At 35.8% G+C, this 18,746-nt stretch overlaps 1 protein-coding gene across 6 annotated transcripts in view; it reads right to left on the bottom strand.

Annotated features, from left to right (window-relative positions):
* Positions 1-18,746, bottom strand: part of LOC149803274 (uncharacterized) — a 386,506-nt gene that overhangs the window by 255,987 nt on the left and 111,773 nt on the right. For all 6 annotated transcript variants that reach the window (XM_089952942.1, XM_089952943.1, XM_089952944.1 and 3 more), the window contains exons 7-9: positions 9,413-9,520; positions 2,662-2,785; positions 1,606-1,775 (exon numbers count right to left, since the gene is read on the bottom strand). In XM_089952942.1, coding sequence (XP_089809068.1) covers positions 1,606-1,775; positions 2,662-2,785; positions 9,413-9,520 — 402 coding nt within the window. The remainder of the gene's footprint in view (positions 1-1,605; positions 1,776-2,661; positions 2,786-9,412; positions 9,521-18,746) is intronic.

Raw genomic sequence — 18,746 nt, 5'->3', positions numbered from 1 at the left:
TTCCTATAGATTTTAGTTTGGTCTCTTTGCTTTATTGCTTCCAAAAATTCTGGGGAGATCCAGCCTGGCTGGTGGTCTTTCCTTATCTGTGTGTTTTTAAACGAGCATATTTGTCCTGATGAACAGATCTGTCCAAGTATCTAAAACGTCATCAATATCTTCAAAGATTTGGACTGTATTCCATGGAATCTGTTTCATATCTTCCAAGAACTGAGCAGTATCAAAGTTTTGAAAAGATCTATAAGTAATGGATTTATGGATATTATTTTTTTCTTATCTGGAATTGACTTTACATGTTAGAAAAACTGCAAAGTGGTCACTTATACCAATCTTTGAAACCATTACTTGCAAAACATTTTCTTTTGTATTGGTATAAATATGGTCTATAAGAGTTTTACAGGTAGATGTTACTCTGGTGAGTTCATTTACTAGTTGCTCCATACCTAAAGAAGCAATAACATCCATCTAATTCACTTGTATTTCATCATTGAGAAGGTCTCTGTTTATATCACCTAGAACATAATATTAATTCTCTTCATTCAAAATTTTATCTGTCTTAAGTTCAAAATATTCACACCAATCAGTATGTGACGACCGGGGGGTGGGGGGTGGGTCGGGGTCTGTACACAAATCCAGCTAAGTAGGGCTTGGCTTTTTCTGGAGTGATATCAAGCCAAACTGATTCTATTTCATCTATTTCAATCACTAGGTGAACACTCATTTCAGCTTCAGCAGATACAGTTCCACGTGAATTATCTCCACAGAGGAACAAAAGGACTTGTTAATATACCTGCTAAAATGACCAGTGCCAAAGGAATAATGAATCTGTGAAGTACAGATCAACTTCTGAATATTTTATTCAGTCACATCTATTATGAGGAATAAATGACTTTACACACCTTTCAACTTTTAAAGAAATTGCAGACATTGTAATGATATGACTAAATTCGCTAAAGCTACATTAAAAATCCCCAAAACACAAAACACAATCATTTTCACAGCATTCCTTGTATCTGAGAACATCTAAACACTACAAGCTCACCTCTTGCAAGACTTAAATCAATGCAGACAAAAGTTGTTTGTTGTAGACAGATATATGCCCTGATAAAAAATCTCCTTTCTGACAAGAGAAAAAAACTGACATCTAGTTTCACTTTATGATTCATCATTGTCTATTGTGACATCATGTTTTTGTCTTTTCTAACCTATTTATAACTGATCAATGAAACTATTTTTGGTATACATCCAATCATAGTGACAGACACAGTGATGCCTTTGTCTGGTCATAACTTCTCACTTCACTGCAATGTAGTTCAAAACAATAGCAGTTGGTTGATGGAATTCCAAAGTAGAAGTTTTAAGAGCATTTTTTGCTCTGGAAGACCTCACCAATTATTTCAATATCATATCGAAGCAATTTCATATAATAAACAACCAGTGACAGTAGTAATTTTGGACCCATACTACCCTGCATATACTTTTTTCAACTGCCATCTCTGTCTCCCATATCAGTTTTAATGGAACAGGCCTTACCTAATTTTAGAAGTACAATTTCACTAATCATTTGTTCTTGAACCTAAATGCTATCAAAATTGCAGCTATTACCTTTCTATCATGTGCTCAAAGTTTCCAAGCTTGAAGGAACTGGGTGTTATAATGTTAATGGCATGGGACGTTATATTGCAGTGTATACAATTCTGATGATGAATGAAAAGAATGGCACCAGTAATCTGAACTGCTAGGTCCTGTATTGCAGAGAGAGACATTTGTTCCATCTGTAAATATAAAGATATATTAATGACAATAATAATAACAACAAAAAGAAAAATAAGAAAAATAATTTCAGGGGCTATTTTGATAGTGATTATAACAGCAATATTTATATGGAACATGGTTTTAAAATATATGATCAAAGTAAAATGTATAGAAGTCTTTAAGAATAGGATCAAAATGTGTCATCTAACCACACTTTTTAAAGAGTCCAAGATTCTCTCTGGTTGTACATCATCAAAGCTTCTTAATTTAGTTTATATTAAAAGCTTTTCCTTCGCTTAATTCAATTCATTTATTAGTATAAAGAAAATCTGACAGACCAATGAGACCCAATGAAGCACTGTGTTTGCATTATAGAAAAAATATAGCAAATTACGGATAAATAAATTATATGCAGGATCAAAGCTTAAAAAAAAAAAAAATGTTTTACTGTGCAAAGATTTTAGATATAAAGAGGTTTTCTTTCTTCTCAGTCAATATATAAAGCAACATATGCATCCTGTTACAAGAACAATTAATAGAGTCCTTTAAAATGAGGCACCACATCTATAAGAACAAAAAACAAGTTTAGTTCCCCTGACATGAAGCAAAACATAATGTGGGTTTTGTATATATCCTTGAGTTACACTTAACTTTAAGTATGTGCCAAAAATATTGATAATGAAAAGATGCACAGAGGTTCTCAATGTAGCATATACACCACAGTGAATGAATGAAGAGTGATTTATGAACTATCAGATTACACTTGTATACCAGTATTACATGCAAAATCGCAACTAGTACATTGAATTGGTGTGTAATACATTTGTGTAATCACTGGTTCTTCCTGGATACACAAAGATTTTAATATTTTCAACAATCCTGTTTAATTCTGTATTGAAATCCAACCTTTTCATGAAGATGATTGTATAGTGATCCTTCCCCAATTCTCTCAAAGATTAAAACAAGGGCTTCCAGGTCTGTTGTCTGGCAAACTCCCATAAAGATCAGAATATTTGGGTGTCTCAGCTTTCTGAAATTGAATTTATTTATGCATTTATTTAGTTACCACTTTCATGATTTATTTTTCAAATTTTTATGATTATTATTCCCTATTTATTTTTAAAAAAATTAAGTTATCATGGCCTGTGCAGCCCAAGGGAGTTGTTTTTCAAGGAGTTTTCGATGAGTATTTTTTCTTATGGAAACAGTGTTTTTCTCCGTATGTTGTGTTAACACTACATAAATGTCTACAAAATCAGAATTGAAAAACAAACAATAATTAGCACTCATCTGCAGCAAAGGGGCAAAATCCCATCCCTATTTCATGTCCTCCCAATTTTATCCAAGTCTATTTATCTATTCGCTGTTTTTCGAAACTGTGCATTCAACCAAAATTCTAAATTTAAAAAGACATATTTTATACAATTTTAATGTTTTGTATTCCCTGAGAAAAATTCAATCAAAGTTAAGAAAAATTTAAGGAGTTTTTCAGCAAATTCAAGGAGTCCTCAAGAATAAAATAAATCTGTTCAAAATTCAAGGAGTTTTCAAGTTAACCCGCCCAAACTCTAGGATTTTTTAAAGTTGTACAACCCACTTTAATTTTGTGTGTATAAATTTTCATATTTTGGTTTTAAAATTTCTTTTAATTGTTACTGATCTTATCATGGGCACTTAAATTCCTGGATATGAAGATGATGTCTATTTCTCTTTCATGGCTGAATACCTTTTGGCTGGTCTTAAAATGTATGGTTTAAAGCAAACATAAAATCTATGTAAACTGGTACACCACAAATAAAAGTAAATACACTATTTTATTTCCCCTGTAATTGCCTCAGTATCCCATGAGATGGAATTGGTCACGTGATGAGTCTGATGCACAGTGAATGGTCCAGTGTCAAAGAGTCAGTACATGTACTTTGTGTTTTTCTCGAGTTTTAAAATTTTGTGATTCCAGTAATTTACAGCTGAACTTTCATGCAAATTTGAAATCAGCATGGGGCAGAAACTTCCCCTACCATTTTAAAGGCCTTATACAGTCATAACTGTAGCATACTTCACTGTTTCATCATTTTTTTAGTACGTCGTCTCTTGCACAGCTTTGCACAATGGCGGAATCAGGACAAAGCCAAAGGTATCCTGTCAATACGGGGCATGGACTATTGCAAGAAATATTGCAAAATAGAACCAAGCAGCGTTTAGCTGATAAGGCCAAAGATTTCTCCATCAGGGTTGCAACAAATCGCAATAATTCCCAAGGAAGAACAACTATGCTAAATGATAGCCCTGTTGTGGCATCAAAATCACCTGACTGTGAAATCTCAAGAGTGTTGGTGACAGAAAATATGACTTCTGCACAACAATGGTGCACCCAGATGACCGTCTTATTGAACAGCAAGCAACACACAATCAAGTGAGGTGGGACCGTCAGCTTGAATTATTGACAAATCTGTCAGCTACAGTAACAACTTTGAAGTCACAAGTTGACACTTTTAGCAAAAAAACCATGGCTGATATGCGGGGATTTGATGAACCGGAACAGAAACGTGTACAGACAGAAACAGTTCAGCATAACGAGGGAAGTGATCGCCCTAACACCGGTGCGGTAAGTGAGGAAAATATCGATGACTTCGAGCATGGCCTTCAAAATTTAGTAACATCACCACCAAATTTACCCTCAAAAAATGAAAGAAATGACATCCAGAAGAACTTTCCGACTTTATGAAGTGCATGAACGTTGTGGGCTGCCCATTCAGAAGAGCTTGGCCAAAGTTGTGAATGCATGATTCAGGGCCCAAATAGCACAGGATAAATTTAAGGATTTGAGTGAAAAACATTTAAAACCACAAAATTGGCAAAATTTAAGCGTGCCTAAAGTAAATCTCGAAATATTGAGCAAAAATGAACAAAGCTACAAAACAAATGGATACCAAGCTCCAAAAGTTCCAAGAAACTGTTGCCAAAGCTACTGTTCCCCTTCTCAGGCTCATACTACATAATAAGTTAGATGGTATACCTGCAAATGTAAAATAAACTGCTTGCAGATGCTGGTGATGTACTGTGGATGCTTTCTTCTGCATTTTGTGACATGTCTCATAAGAAGAAAGAACTGATCAAGCCGGATCTCCATTACAGTTATCAATCTCTCTCTGTACCCCAAAATAAGGTAACTGACCTCCTGTTTGGAGATGATCTGCCTATAAAAGTTAAAAATATTGCAGATGCTCAGCAGATGGGGAACAAAGTGTCTGGAAACCTTTCAGCTTCAAACACTGGAAGATACTCAAATTATCAAGGTGCTCAATCAGGACCCCAAGTCTTTTTTATTCAAGATGGGGGCCAGGTCCCAGCCCTATCAATGGCAACCATACCAACAGGAACCACAGAACCTCAAAAAGAGGAGATCTTACAACCCCCGTCAAGATTTGTGAACAAAGGCAGTGTTGCATCTTTCACAAAAACTGTAAGTAGCAGTTTTCCCATTCATGAGAGCACAGTTTTTTTCCCAGCCTTATATAATACGCCAGAAAATTTTGTTGCTGGTAAAGTTAGTTTGTGTGCTATATAATAGCAGAAGATAATCTCTGATGCATGGATTTTATCTAATCTGAAAGGTTATAGACTGGAACTCGATAGCAGCCCAAGTCCAAACTTGTATTCCAAAAACAGAGAAAATTCTCTGACAACTCCATTGTAATTACAACTGAAATTGATAAACTGCTGAAAAAGGGAGTATTGGAGAGAATAAACTTTGCCTGTGTAAAGTACTTGTCTAACATTTTCACTAGAGAAAGGCATGACGGGAGCATCCAAGTTATTCTTAACCTGCATGCTTTCAATGCACGTGGTACATCACCATTTTAAAATGGAGACATTATAAACAACATGACCATGGTGCGCAAAGATTCATCTTTTGCTTCTATGGACCTGAAAGATGTATATTCCAGTTGACATTGCTTTTCGCAAATATTTATGCTTTCACTGGAAAGGACAATTTTATCAGTACACCTGTTACCAAATGGACTGGCATCTGCACCATGAGTATACACCAAAATAATGAAGCCTGTTTTTTCTTCCTTGTGCAAGATGGGTTATCTCAATATTGTTGTCTATTTGGATGGAAGTCTTCTTCAAGGTTTAACATACTTAGAGTGTCAAAACAATGTGTACCATACTGCTGCATTATTGGACAATTTAGGATTTAAAATACACTCATCTAATTCCATTTTGCAACCTACACAAACTATCAGCTTTGTGGGATTTCTCATTAATTCAGTAAATATGATGGTTAGATTGACTGAGGGAAAGGCACAGGCATTGATTGAGTTTTGTGAAACAGTGTTGAAGTGGAAACATTTGATTATTTGTGAATTAGCATAATTATTAGGCACAATGATTGCTAATGAGCCAGGATTAGAATATGCCCCTCTCTACTACAAAACCTTTGGAAAGGGAAAAAGACAGATTACTGAAAATGCATAAAGGCAATTTTGATGCATCAATTTCTCTTTCCAGCATTGCTAAAGATACAATTCAATGGTGGATCCAAAATGTTACAATCAGTTTTAAGCCTATTTACAGAGGTAACCCAGACATTATTATCAAAAGTGACAGTTCTCTTATAGGATGAGGAGGGGCAAATGCGACAGACGATGGTCAAACTGGTGGTTGCTGGAGTTACATAAGTACTGAGAAAATGAGCCACATCAATGTTTTAGAATTGCAGGCCTGCTTCCTGATATTAAAGTCTCTTTGTGGATACAAATATAACTTACACATTAGGATCTTCATGGATAATACTGTAGCTCTGAATACATTAACAAAATGGGAGGTAGGAAGAGATTACTAGATCAAAAGTCCTGTGATATTTGGCTTTGGTGTATAGAAAGACAGATTTGGTTGAGTGCTTGCCATCTTCCTGGGAAGAATAATGTAGAAGCAGATCACCTATCTAGGAATTTCAATGATGATGCAGAGTGGATGTTAAACAAGGCAATTTTTAATAAAATTCGTGCAATATTTGGAAAGTTTGATATTCATATGTTGCCTCTAGACTGAATCATCAAATTCACAAATACATGTCATATAGACCAGACCCACATGTGTGGGCCATTGATGCTTTTTCTATGATGTGGTCAGACCTAATTTTATAAATATTCCCACCTTTCAGCCTTGTATGATGTGTTCTTCAGAAGATAGTAGACAACTGTGCAGAAGTGGTTCTTGTAGCACCTTTGTGGAAAACACAGCCCTGGTTTCCCTGCTTTTTGCGACAAATTGTTCAGCAATTGTACATTCTTCCACAGATTCACTTCCTGTTGACCCTACCTCAAAATCCACTCAAAGTAACATCAACTGTGGAAAACCCGGCAAGCTGTGTTTCACTTGTCAGGAAAGCCTTGTTCCATAAAGGCATATCAGGACAAGCTGCCAGTGTCATACTTGACTCATGTAGAGAATCTACACGGAAACAATATTGGACACATCTCCAGTTGGGAAACATATTGATCCCCTTGATCCACCTGTAAATTTGGTCCCGGCTTTCCTGACAGAGCTGTTTGACTCTGGTTTAAGTTGCAGCTCCATCAACACTGCCAGATCTGCTATATCTAGTTTAGTTAAATTGAGTAGTAGTGTTGACCTAGGTAATAATGTGCTCATAAAAAGATTTTTGAGAGGAGTTTTCAATGTAGGCCATGTTTGCCAAGATATGGCATAACCTGGTATGTGAGAACTGTACTTCAGCATCTGAAAAAATTGTTTCCCTTGAGGAACATTTCTTTGAAACAAATGACTCAGAAACTAGTGATCCTGTTGGCCTTACTTAGTGGCCAGAGATACCAAACTTTGCATGTCATAAATATTGATGATATTACTATTTTTTCTGATAGAGTTGCTGTTGTCAGAATTAGGGACCTTTTGAAGCAATGTAAACCTAGTCAACGTCTATCACAAATGACTTTTTCTGCGTATCATGATAAAAGACTATGTATAGTTGAAACCTTACAAGAATACATCAGTAGAACTTCTTCCCTTTGGGGAATGAGAAAAAATTATTGATAACCACACAACCTCCTTTTAGAGCTGTTGCTAAAAGCACCACAGTTAGATGAATCAAAACTGTGATGAAGGAGGCAGGGATAATGATACATCCATTTTGGGGGCCCACAGCACTAGAGCTGCATCAAGCACTGCTGCAGCTAAAATGAAACTGTCTTTGCATACTATTATTATGACTGTAAGATGGAGTAATGATTGTACTTTCTGCAAGTTCTATAATAAACCTGTATCGGATAGCTTAGATTTCAGCAGTGCTGTGCTTGGGAAGTCCCAGCCATAAAAAAATTTGATTCAATCTTAGATGCTTATACATTGTTCTTTATAGTTTTATCTAGTATCACACATATATATTTTACTTTATTTTTTCGACACTGTTGTGCTTGGATGCATAAACTCTGAAATCTCATGGGATCCCAAGGCACTTACAGGGGAAATAAAATTTCACAATTAAACAAGACTTACCAAAGTCGCAGTTTGATTGGGATTTTATGAACACGTAAGTGCTGGAGGGATCAAATGCCCACCCATATGTAAATTAATTATCTACATGCATATCCCACCCTATATTGTTCTCTGAGGCATCCAAGATGATCGTGCTCTAAAGACTGACTCATCACATGACCAATTCCATTTCATGTGATCACTCAGCCACTTACAGGTTCATAAAATCCCAATCAAACTAAAACTTTGGTAAGTCTCGTTTAATTTTGAAATTATTTTCTTCACCTTAAAAGAGAGAAATACACAAAGCATGATACACACATTTTTCTTCAAGTGCAAAGTGCACAGACCCAGATCTGTTATCTCATAATGCAATGCAAATCTAGGTCTCTGTTGTTTACCATTAGACTCAACTTATAAACAAGTATATATGGTACATTCAGAAATTCATTAATAAGCCATCTACTAATCTACAGCACTATTTCTTCAAACTTGTAAGATTCCAAGCCATTTCTTTAGCATACTTTACTGGAGGATAGTAAACACATCTGTTTTAAAGGGTATAAATGTCTTTCAATATATCATTAATCCACTGTGAATATTTTTTTCTTGGTTTTCTATTTTTATGGTTTTGTTATTAAAAAAATGTCCTTCATTTACATGACAATTTATACCTATATATAAGCACTGTATTTAAATTTCTTGTTTGAAACAACGAAATTCACAGAAATTGGTACCCTACCAAAAAAAGGATTCCCAGTAAATTAAGATAGATGAAAAACTGGCAATAATGCAGTAAAATCTTTATGCACGAATTTATGTATGTATGTATGCTTGTAGTAAGTGTGTAATGGCAATGGCTATATGATCCCAACTAAAAGTTACAAATATAAAAATGAAGAATGGCACACAAAATGTTGGAAGATAAACTCTTCCAAATAAATTCAAACAGGACACTTTGGATCATCGCATAAATTCTTTAATGAGATCACACACAAAATTACTGCAGACAACCTAGCAATGTATTGTTTTCCCGCAGATAAGCTGATTCATTTGCAACCCAAGCTGGGCATATTATCAAGGTAGGTTTATGATTTAGTAAATATATTATTATGTATTGGATGGAAAAATGGGATTCATATGCAAAATAACTCACCCCATAAACTCCAATTCATTAATGAGATGGTCGACAGCTCCTCCTTCATGGGCATCTGACTCCCTGTGCATTCTCTTCACAGTCACATTACAGTAGTCCCATTTCATACTGAACAGAAAACAAAATGTATGAATTAAAGAACTTTACCACATTCAAGATTATTTGAAGGAAAATTTTCTTGTTTTCTCTCACATATGCAAAGGACAGTCATCATGTACACTACATGTGCTGAAAACTCAATTTCAAAGACAAAAACTAGAGGAATGGCGAGTAATATGCTCATGTACTTCTACATCATCCTGGAAAAGTCTATAGGCCATTTCACAGTTGTAAAAGAGTACAGCTTTAAATTACCTTACTTACCTCCATTGCACATTCCCATAAAAATGTTTTCAGTTCTGGTTAATTCAGAATCTCAAAACCATTTTATCCCTAGTTTGCAAAACATAGTCACGTCAACAATGGGAAAATATATTGCTGTGTGAAAGACTATTCCAAATACTCCTGAGGAAGATTATTGATGGGAAGACCATTTCAATGCAACTGAGAAAATTTCTTGCATTTGGAGCCAATTACTTGGATGTTGTAGAAAGGACTTACAATGACATAATAATTATGCAATTATCATTTGATGGGATTAGCAGGATCATCAAAGATAGGAATAGTCCCTAGCATATTTCCTGAGAAAATTCAAGACTTGGATGGTAATCACAGCTGTTGCAGTAAAACAAACTTTGTAACATCTTGCTTAGGCACTGATAATTCAATATTAAGGATGGTGTTGGGTAGGATAAAAAAAAATTGGGTCCTTCATTTATGGAGGGGAAAAAATAGTTTCTTCTTATCGGCTCACCTGTCCTACTCATTAGCTGGCTGAACATTTTTTTGTCCTTTACAAGGAGCAAAACAGTTTGTCTCCAAAGAAAATCTCAGCTCCCTCCCCTTTCAAAAATTAAATGGTCAATGCCTTAGAACAAATGTAAAATGTCTGACAGGTGACAATCCATTACAATGACAATTCTGTTATAGTTTAGCTTAAATTATGTAGTGAAGATATGTTTAATATGTGTGTGTGTGAAACTTAAGATTTTGGCTGCCTCACAGCACTGCAGGGAGCTCTATCAAATGTTTCTGTTGCATTTAAAATAAAATACAGTTATACAGTTCCCTTTCCATAGAGTCTGTAATCTTAGTCATGTGGTCAATCATCCATCCTGAGTGTACTGCTTTGGAAACAAAGTCTCTGCAAGTGCCACTTTGTCCACTTTTAATCCATTTCCAAACAAGGCTTCAAAGTGGGTATTTGTTACAGAATAAGTGCTCCCATGTGATGGTGTTTGCATATGCCTGGTGGTTTAATTTCTTCCTTTATATGCTATCTTTCAATCCAGTTTGCAACACACAATGCAACCTTGGGACTTAGCTACTCACAAGTACATACTTAAACTCTGATTTCCAAGCATTGCTGATCTTCCTTGTAGTATTTCTAAGCTGGTGATTTTTGAGCACTGGGAAAAAACACGTTTTGCCTTTCTATCATGAAATGACAAAAAAAGAGATATGAGCAGCTTTTAAATATGCCTCTTAAAAAAAATTCAAAATCCTTACTCTCATGTTTCTGCAGAAATCATTTATGGTTGGTCTCTCCTTTTTATGTCACCTCTGCCATAGGTTGGCAAATTCTTAACCAAAGAGTCAAAAGCCATCACGGATCACCTTTTATTCCTTTATTACTTCTAACACCACAAAAAACATCCTGCTTTTGGCTTTGAACTCTCAAATTACAGTAACAGGGTAATCAATGGAAAAAACCTTTCTCTATGCCGGATGTACATCGATCAGGTCTAAGTCACTTCCTCAGTGTACCATCATTTTTTCCAGGCAAACCCATTTAGTAATAATATGATAATAACACTTTATTTTATTAAAGTAACTCAGTATAATTTTTAAACTATTCTCCCCTGAGGCCCTCAGGATATATTAAGTATAAAGGACAAAGTGCATATGATATGCAATAATTGGGAAAATTGGATAGCACGCATTTCAATATTTAAAGTGAAAACTGCCCTTCAAGATAATGGTTATATAATTTTGTAGATTAGATTCTGCTCTAATGGTGATCCGTCAAGATATGGAAGAGAAATGCTCATTTAAAGGAAACATAACGTCAGTGATCGTTTGCTCTAACAGGACCCGATATTCATTTGGTTTTAGTTATTATAATTTTGTAGCATATACCCTTGATGTATTAAAATATTATTAGTGTTAATATTAGCATTACTAGTGCTCATGTTAGCATTAGCAGTCTTTTTAGCACTTTATTATCCCAGCCACATATGTAGTGATGCTAGGGTTGGGGTCCTGGATTCACCTCACCTCTCTGTAGTTTGGACACAAATATCACTATCTAAACAAATACACCGAGTGAGGGTGGTGTGTATACAGTGTGCTTTAATATGACAATACATGTATAATCATTCCCAATATCAATAACTATTGGAGAGGTTTAGTGGATTTAATTATGAGAATACAAGCAAAAGATTTAGAATAAATTATTTTCTGTTGCATTATCAAAGTAACATTACATGATGTCTCTACATGATATAACTTGTTGTAGAGAAGACTTGCTCTAATGAAGCATATTTATGTAAGTCTTCCACTTCTTTGGAAGTGTCTTGTTTTCCAAACACTTAGAAGCATTGTATTTTTCTACTAAATAAAAGCTGTTTAAATAGCTTGTTTAAAATGTGATACACAAGAATGGGTAGTACAATACTTGCACTTATATATTAATACTTTGTGTAATATTTGTAACTGGACAAAATCTTGCCTATTGTATATCATAATAATAATAATAATAATAATAATGAGGACTTTGTATAGCGCCTAATTTTTAGAAGCTCTAAGCACTTTACAACATTAGACAACACCTATAAGATAAAAAACATATAATGATACGATTACAAAAACAAACACCATGAAATCAAAAAACATTTTTAAAAAAACATGCTGAGAATATTTAAGGTAGGAAACATTATTAGGTCTTTAAGTTTGTTCTTGCAGTCAAAATAAGTGAGTTTTGAGAGCCCTCTTGAATGTGATCACTGTGTCTTTGTGTCAAAGTTCAGTGGGCAATTCATTCCACATTGCTTGGCCCTGGTATGCAAAAAAACGCTGTCCCTATGACTTTGTTTACATAGTGGGAATAATGTGTATACGATTGTCAGAAGAGGAGCATAAGTATCTTGCTGGTGTGTACACATGGGTGAGGTCAGATAGGTATGTTGGACTAGAGTCCGACAGTGAAACGTAGCACACAGAACAAAGTTTGTGTTTTACCAAACAACACCTTTTCTTTTGATAAATTACGATTTTGTACACAAGTACGTTTATTTTGTAGTAATCAATGGCACAAAAGCTACACAACGCCTCTTAACTACCGGTACATTACAGTCCCAAAACAGATGGCATATAAATTCAGGAAACTTTCCACAACAATGCACATATTACTATTTATTATACAAGTTTTAAATTAAAAAAATTATTTAGCAATTGCTTTGTGTAGAACCTTTATCTGAAACCACATTATTTGTGGACACTGTTAATCTGGATGAAAGACAGAACATTTGTTGCAAGTCAGCATCTTCTTTTGGTCAAATTTTCTGTGCCACTGGTAGGAATTTCTCCCCGTTTGATCAGTTTCTCGTAAATACTTTTTGCAACCATTTTGTCTGCTACAATATAAAATAGTTTAGAGCTGATGCATGGATCTGCAAGTTCTGCTGTTTGTCTAATGCAAAGTTTTATCTGATCTTCAGTTATTGGTCTTATTAATCCTTGGTATATTAAACTATTTGCCTGAAATGAAAGAAAAAAAAACCAGCTGAATGTGATTCATAATAAACACTGTCCACTAAGTCATTAATTCTTCTAATTCCATGTTTAAACCAATTCTTATTTTTTTTAAAAAAAAACAAAAATCAGATTATCTTCTCTAATATCGTATTTGTGCCACAGGTATATCAACTAAAAAAGTATTTTCAAAACTGGTCCAGTAGCGAAAACATATCTCTCCAAAAGGCATAAATGTAATATTTTTTCTTTAGGTAGTCTACCCCAAACAAGTGGAAATTAGTGATATTTTGGCAAGATACCTCTAATGATGTATTTACCTTTATTAGCAAAACATTACCCCTCAGTCCTTAATCATCAAATTGTTTGTTCTAATAGTCCAGTCATAATTTTAAAGTATTTTATGCATAACAAGCCACCAACCCTAATCACTCCTCATGGGTTTGAGAGTTACTTGTAGGATTATGTAAAATTTCTAATGAATTGTCCAAATTATCCATTCATATGTTTTCTTTGTGTGTTTACATGTTGTACAGCAGTTCATATATCAGGTTAATATTACTTATTGCAATGTACATTAATTATTAGCATATAATCTCCTAGTAGATCGGCATAGATTTTATTTTCCCGGTAAGTACCTCGGGATCCCATGAGATGGAATTGATCACGTGATGAGTCAGTGAATGGTCAAATGTCAAGGAGTCAGTACTTAGTGTTTATCTAGAGTTTTAAATTTTTGGCGATTCCAGTAATTTACAGCTGAACTTTAATGCAAAATTTAAAATTACCACAGGGCAGAAACTTCCTCTACCATTTTAAAGGCCTCATACAGTCATAACTGTACCGTACTTCATTGTTTCATCATTTTTGAGTGTCGTCTTTTGCACAGCTTTGAAAAAATGGCAGAATCGGGACAAAGCCAAAGGTATCCTGTCAATAAGGGGCATGGACTATTGCAAGAAATATTGCAAAATAGAGCCAGTCAGCATTTAGCTGAAAAAGCCAAAGATTCCTCCATCACAGCTGCAACAAAATGCAATGACTCCCAAGGGGGAACAACTATGCAAAATGATAGCCCTGTAGCGGCATCAAAATCAAGGAGAAATCCTGCATCTACAGATAAGGGGACCTCGCCATTACTGACAAGAGTTTGTCACGTGACTGTGAAATCTCGTGAGTCGGTGATAGAAAATGTGACATCTGCACAACAATGGCAGTGCCCAGATGATAGTCTTATTGAATGATAAGCGACACACAATCAAGTGATGTGGGACCATCAGCTTGAATTATTGACAAATTTGTCAGCTACAGTAACAACTTTAAGTCACAAGCTGACAGTCTTAGCAAAAAAAAAATGGCTGATATGTCGGGATTTGATGGACCAGCACAGAAACGTGTATGGACGGAAACAGTTCAGCATAACAAGGTAAGTGATCTTTCCAACACTGGTGCAGAAAGGGAGTTAGATGTTGACGACTTCAAGCATCGCTTTCAAAACACAGTAATATCACCACCAAATTTACCCTCAGAAATTGAAGGAAATGACATCCTGAAAGAACTCTCTGACTTTTATGAAGTGCATTAACGTTGTGGGCTGCCCATTCAGGAGAGCTTGGCCAAAGTTGTGATTGCAGGATTCAGGGCCCAAATAGCACAGGATAAATTTAAGAACTTGAGTGAAAAACATTTAAGGCCACAAAATTGGCAAAATTTAAGCGTGCCTAAAGTAAATCCCAAAATCTGAGCAAAAATGAACAAAGCTACAAAACAAATGGATGCCAAGCTCCAAAATTTCCAAGAAACTGTTGCCAAATCTATTGTTCCCCTTCTCAGGCTCATGGATGAATTACTAAATAATAAGTTAGATGGTACACCTGCAAATGTAAAATAAACTGCTTGCAGATGCTGGTGATGTACTGTGGATGCTTTCTTCTGCATTTTGTAACATGTCTCATAAAAGGAAAGAACTGATCAAGCCGGATCTCTATTACAGTTATCAACCTCTCTCTGCACCCCAAAATAAGGTAACTGACCTCCTGTTTGGAGATGATCTATCATCAAAAGTTAAAAATATTGCAGATGATCAGCAGATGGGGAACATAGGGTCTGGAAACCTTTCGGCTTCAAACACTAGAAGATACTCAAATTATAAAGGTACTCAATCAGGACCCCAAGTCTTTTTTATTCAAGATGGGAGCTAGGTCCCAGCCCTATCAATTGCAACCATACCAACGAGGACCACAGAACCTCAAAAAGAGGAGACCTTACAACCCCCGTCAACATTTGTGAAAAAAGGCAGTGTTGCATCTTCCACAAAACTGTAAGTAGCAGTTTTCCCATTCGTGAGAGCAGTTTTTTTCCCTGCCTTATATAATATGCCAGAAAATTCTGTTGCTGGTAAAGTTAGTTGGTGTGCTAAGAATGGCAGAAGATAACCTCTGAGGCATGGATTTTATCTAATCTGAAAGGTTATAAATTCGAACTTGATAGAGCCCAGTCCAAACTTGTATTCCAAAACAGAGAAAATTCTCTGACAAAGAATCAACTGTAATTAAAACTGAAACTGATCAACTGCTGAAAAAGGGAGTATTGGAGAGAATAAACTTTGCCTATGTAAAGTACTTGTCTAACATTTTCACTAGAGAAAAGAATGACAGGAGCATCCAAGTTATTCTTAACCTGCATGCTTTCAATGCACATGTGGTACATCGTCATTTTTGAAGTGGAGACAATTAAAACAGCACTGACCATGGTTCGCAAAGATTCTTCTTTTGCTTCTATGGACCTGAAAGATGCATATTATTCTCTTCCAGTTGACATTGCTTTTTGCAAATATTTATGCTTTCACTGGAAAGGACAATTTTATCAGTACACCTGGTTACCAAATGGACTGGCATCTGCACCACGAGTATACACCAAAATAATGAAGCCCATTTTTTCTTCCTTGCGCAAGATGGGTTATCTCAATGTTGTCTATTTGGATGATAGTCTGCTTCAAGGTTCAACATACTCAGAGTGTCAAAACAATGTGTACCATACTGCTGCATTATTGGATGATTTAGGATTTACAATACACTCAACTAAATCCATTTTGCAACCTACACAAACTATCAGCTTTGTGGGATTTCTCATTAATTCAGTAAATATGACGGTTAGATTACTGAGGGAAAGACACAGGCATTGATTGAGTTTTGTGAAACAGTGTTGAAGCGGAAACATTTGACTATTTGTGAATTAGCAAAATTAATAGGCACAATGGTTGCTAGTGAGCCAGGATTAGAATATGCCCCTCTCTACTACAAACCTTTGGAAAGAGAAAAAGACAGATTACTGAAAATGCATAAGGGCAATTATGATGCATCAATTTCTAATTCCAGCAATGCTAAAGATACAATTCAATGGTGGATCCAAAATGTTAAAATCCGTTTTAAGCCTGTTTGCAGAGGTAACCCAGACATTATTATCAAAAGTGACAGTTCTCTTATAGGATGGGGAGGGGTAAATGCAACAATGTTCAAACTGGTGGTTGCTGGAGTATCTATCTATCTATAAATACGTTGACACAGTCACACCTGACTATTAAGCAACGGGTGGTACGTGGTCAAAGATAAAGTAAAGATGAAAGTGATAGGACAGTCAAAAGAGTAATGATAGGAAAGGCAGAAATAGGTAAAAGTGTGTCAGTGTATGTTTTCGTCCCTTCATACTCAGATCAATCTGGCTACCGTAACGGCAATGCGATATGGAACCTCAACCGGCATAGCCCTGGGAATCACTAGGTCTTACTTGTAGCTGACTAGTTCATTAGAATGTGATTTTGGAAAGCTCCTGCTTGTGAGATACCATGTCAGGAACTTCTGCAATTATTGATGGTAATTTGTTCCAAGTCCCTATTGTACATGGGAAGAAGCTGAACTTGAAACAATTTGTCGATGCTGACTTTAATTGGAACTTTTTCCTGTGGTTTGCCCTAGTTTGGCTATATGCCAGGCTCAGGTATTTGTCCGCTGGTATGTCCAATAGGTTGTTCGCAATCTTGTACATCATGGTTAGCTGGGCCTTGGTTCGCCTGGATTCGAGTAGGAAACACATTTTGAAAGTTATTTCTGAATAGATCAGAAATCACCAAATCCCAGGTGATATGTCAATAATATACTGCCTAGTTGTGTTAGAAACATCGTTTTTCATTGGCTATTTGGCTCGTGCATGAGCAGAAGGGTAAAAGTTGGAGTTCTTTCTTTTTTTGCTAAACGGAGCCATTATTTTTGTATCGAGACCACTCTTTATTCCAAATGCCCATCTTATCCTACTTTTTGCAAAGGTTTATCTGTCTGTTTGCAGTTCATTCTGGTCTGCCTTAGATCTGAGACCAAAAAGTCTAAAATCCAGGCACAAAATCGGATTCCAACCACGAGCGAATTTTGGGTAGAGAAAAATCAGGTCCAAAAAATGAGGTTTTTCCCTCTGTATTTTGCAGTGCAACTAGAAATTCCAGGTTATTTGGTATCACTGTAGAGCTTACATCTGTCTACCTTTCTATAATACCACCCACTTTAGTGTATCATGCATGACCATGACGCTACAGAGCTCGGCAGTACGCTACTACCACCTGCCATGTTAACTCATCCCTAGGGTTTAATGTGTTAAAGTCACTTTGTGGATACAAATATAACTTACACATTAGAATCTTCATGGATAATACCTTTGCTGTTGCCTACATAAACAAAATGGGAGGTAGGAGGAGATTACTAGAGCTAATAACCCATGATATTTGGTTTTGGTGTATAGAAAGACAGATTTGGTTGTGTGCTTGCCATCTTCCTGCAAAGAATAATGTAGAAGCTGATCACCTATCTAGAAATTTTAATGATGATGCAGAGTGGATGTTACACAAAGCAATCTTTAATAAAAATTTTGCAATATTTGGACAGTCTGATACTGATATGTCTGCCTCTATACTGAATCATCAAATTCACAAATACGTGTTGTTCAGAAGATAGGAGACGACTGTGCTGAAGTGGTTCTTGTAGCACCATTGTGGACAACACAGCCCTGGTTTCCCTGCCTTTTGTGACAAATTGTTCAGCAATCGTATATTCTTCCACAGATTTGCTTCCTGTTGACCTTGCCTCAGCATCCACTCAAGGAACATCAACTGCAGAAAACCTGGTTAGCTGTGTTTAGCTTATCTGGAAAGCCTTGTTCCATAAAGGCATATCAGGACTAGATGCCAGTGCATAGGTGTCAACCCCTTGAGATGAAAACTTATACACCAGACCAATAAAAACCTTACAAAGACCCAAAAAACATTACATTAAAAAATGTATTCATACATTATATAAGATCAACAGTTTTAAAACAACAAATGCGATACACTAAGTAGTTTTACACATATTTACATAAGTATTTACATTTCTGAAACTCTATTTCATTCTTTTTACTTATAACACTATCAACTTCCTGCTTTGGCTAAGCGAAGAAG

The sequence above is a fragment of the Sinohyriopsis cumingii genome, chromosome 3, assembly GCF_028554795.1.
Source record: "Sinohyriopsis cumingii isolate HCF-2022 chromosome 3, ASM2855479v2, whole genome shotgun sequence".
In the NCBI taxonomy this organism is placed as follows: domain Eukaryota; kingdom Metazoa; phylum Mollusca; class Bivalvia; order Unionida; family Unionidae; genus Sinohyriopsis; species Sinohyriopsis cumingii.
The sequence above is the reverse complement of the archived record's forward strand: the minus strand, read 5'-3'. Positions and strand labels throughout refer to the sequence as shown.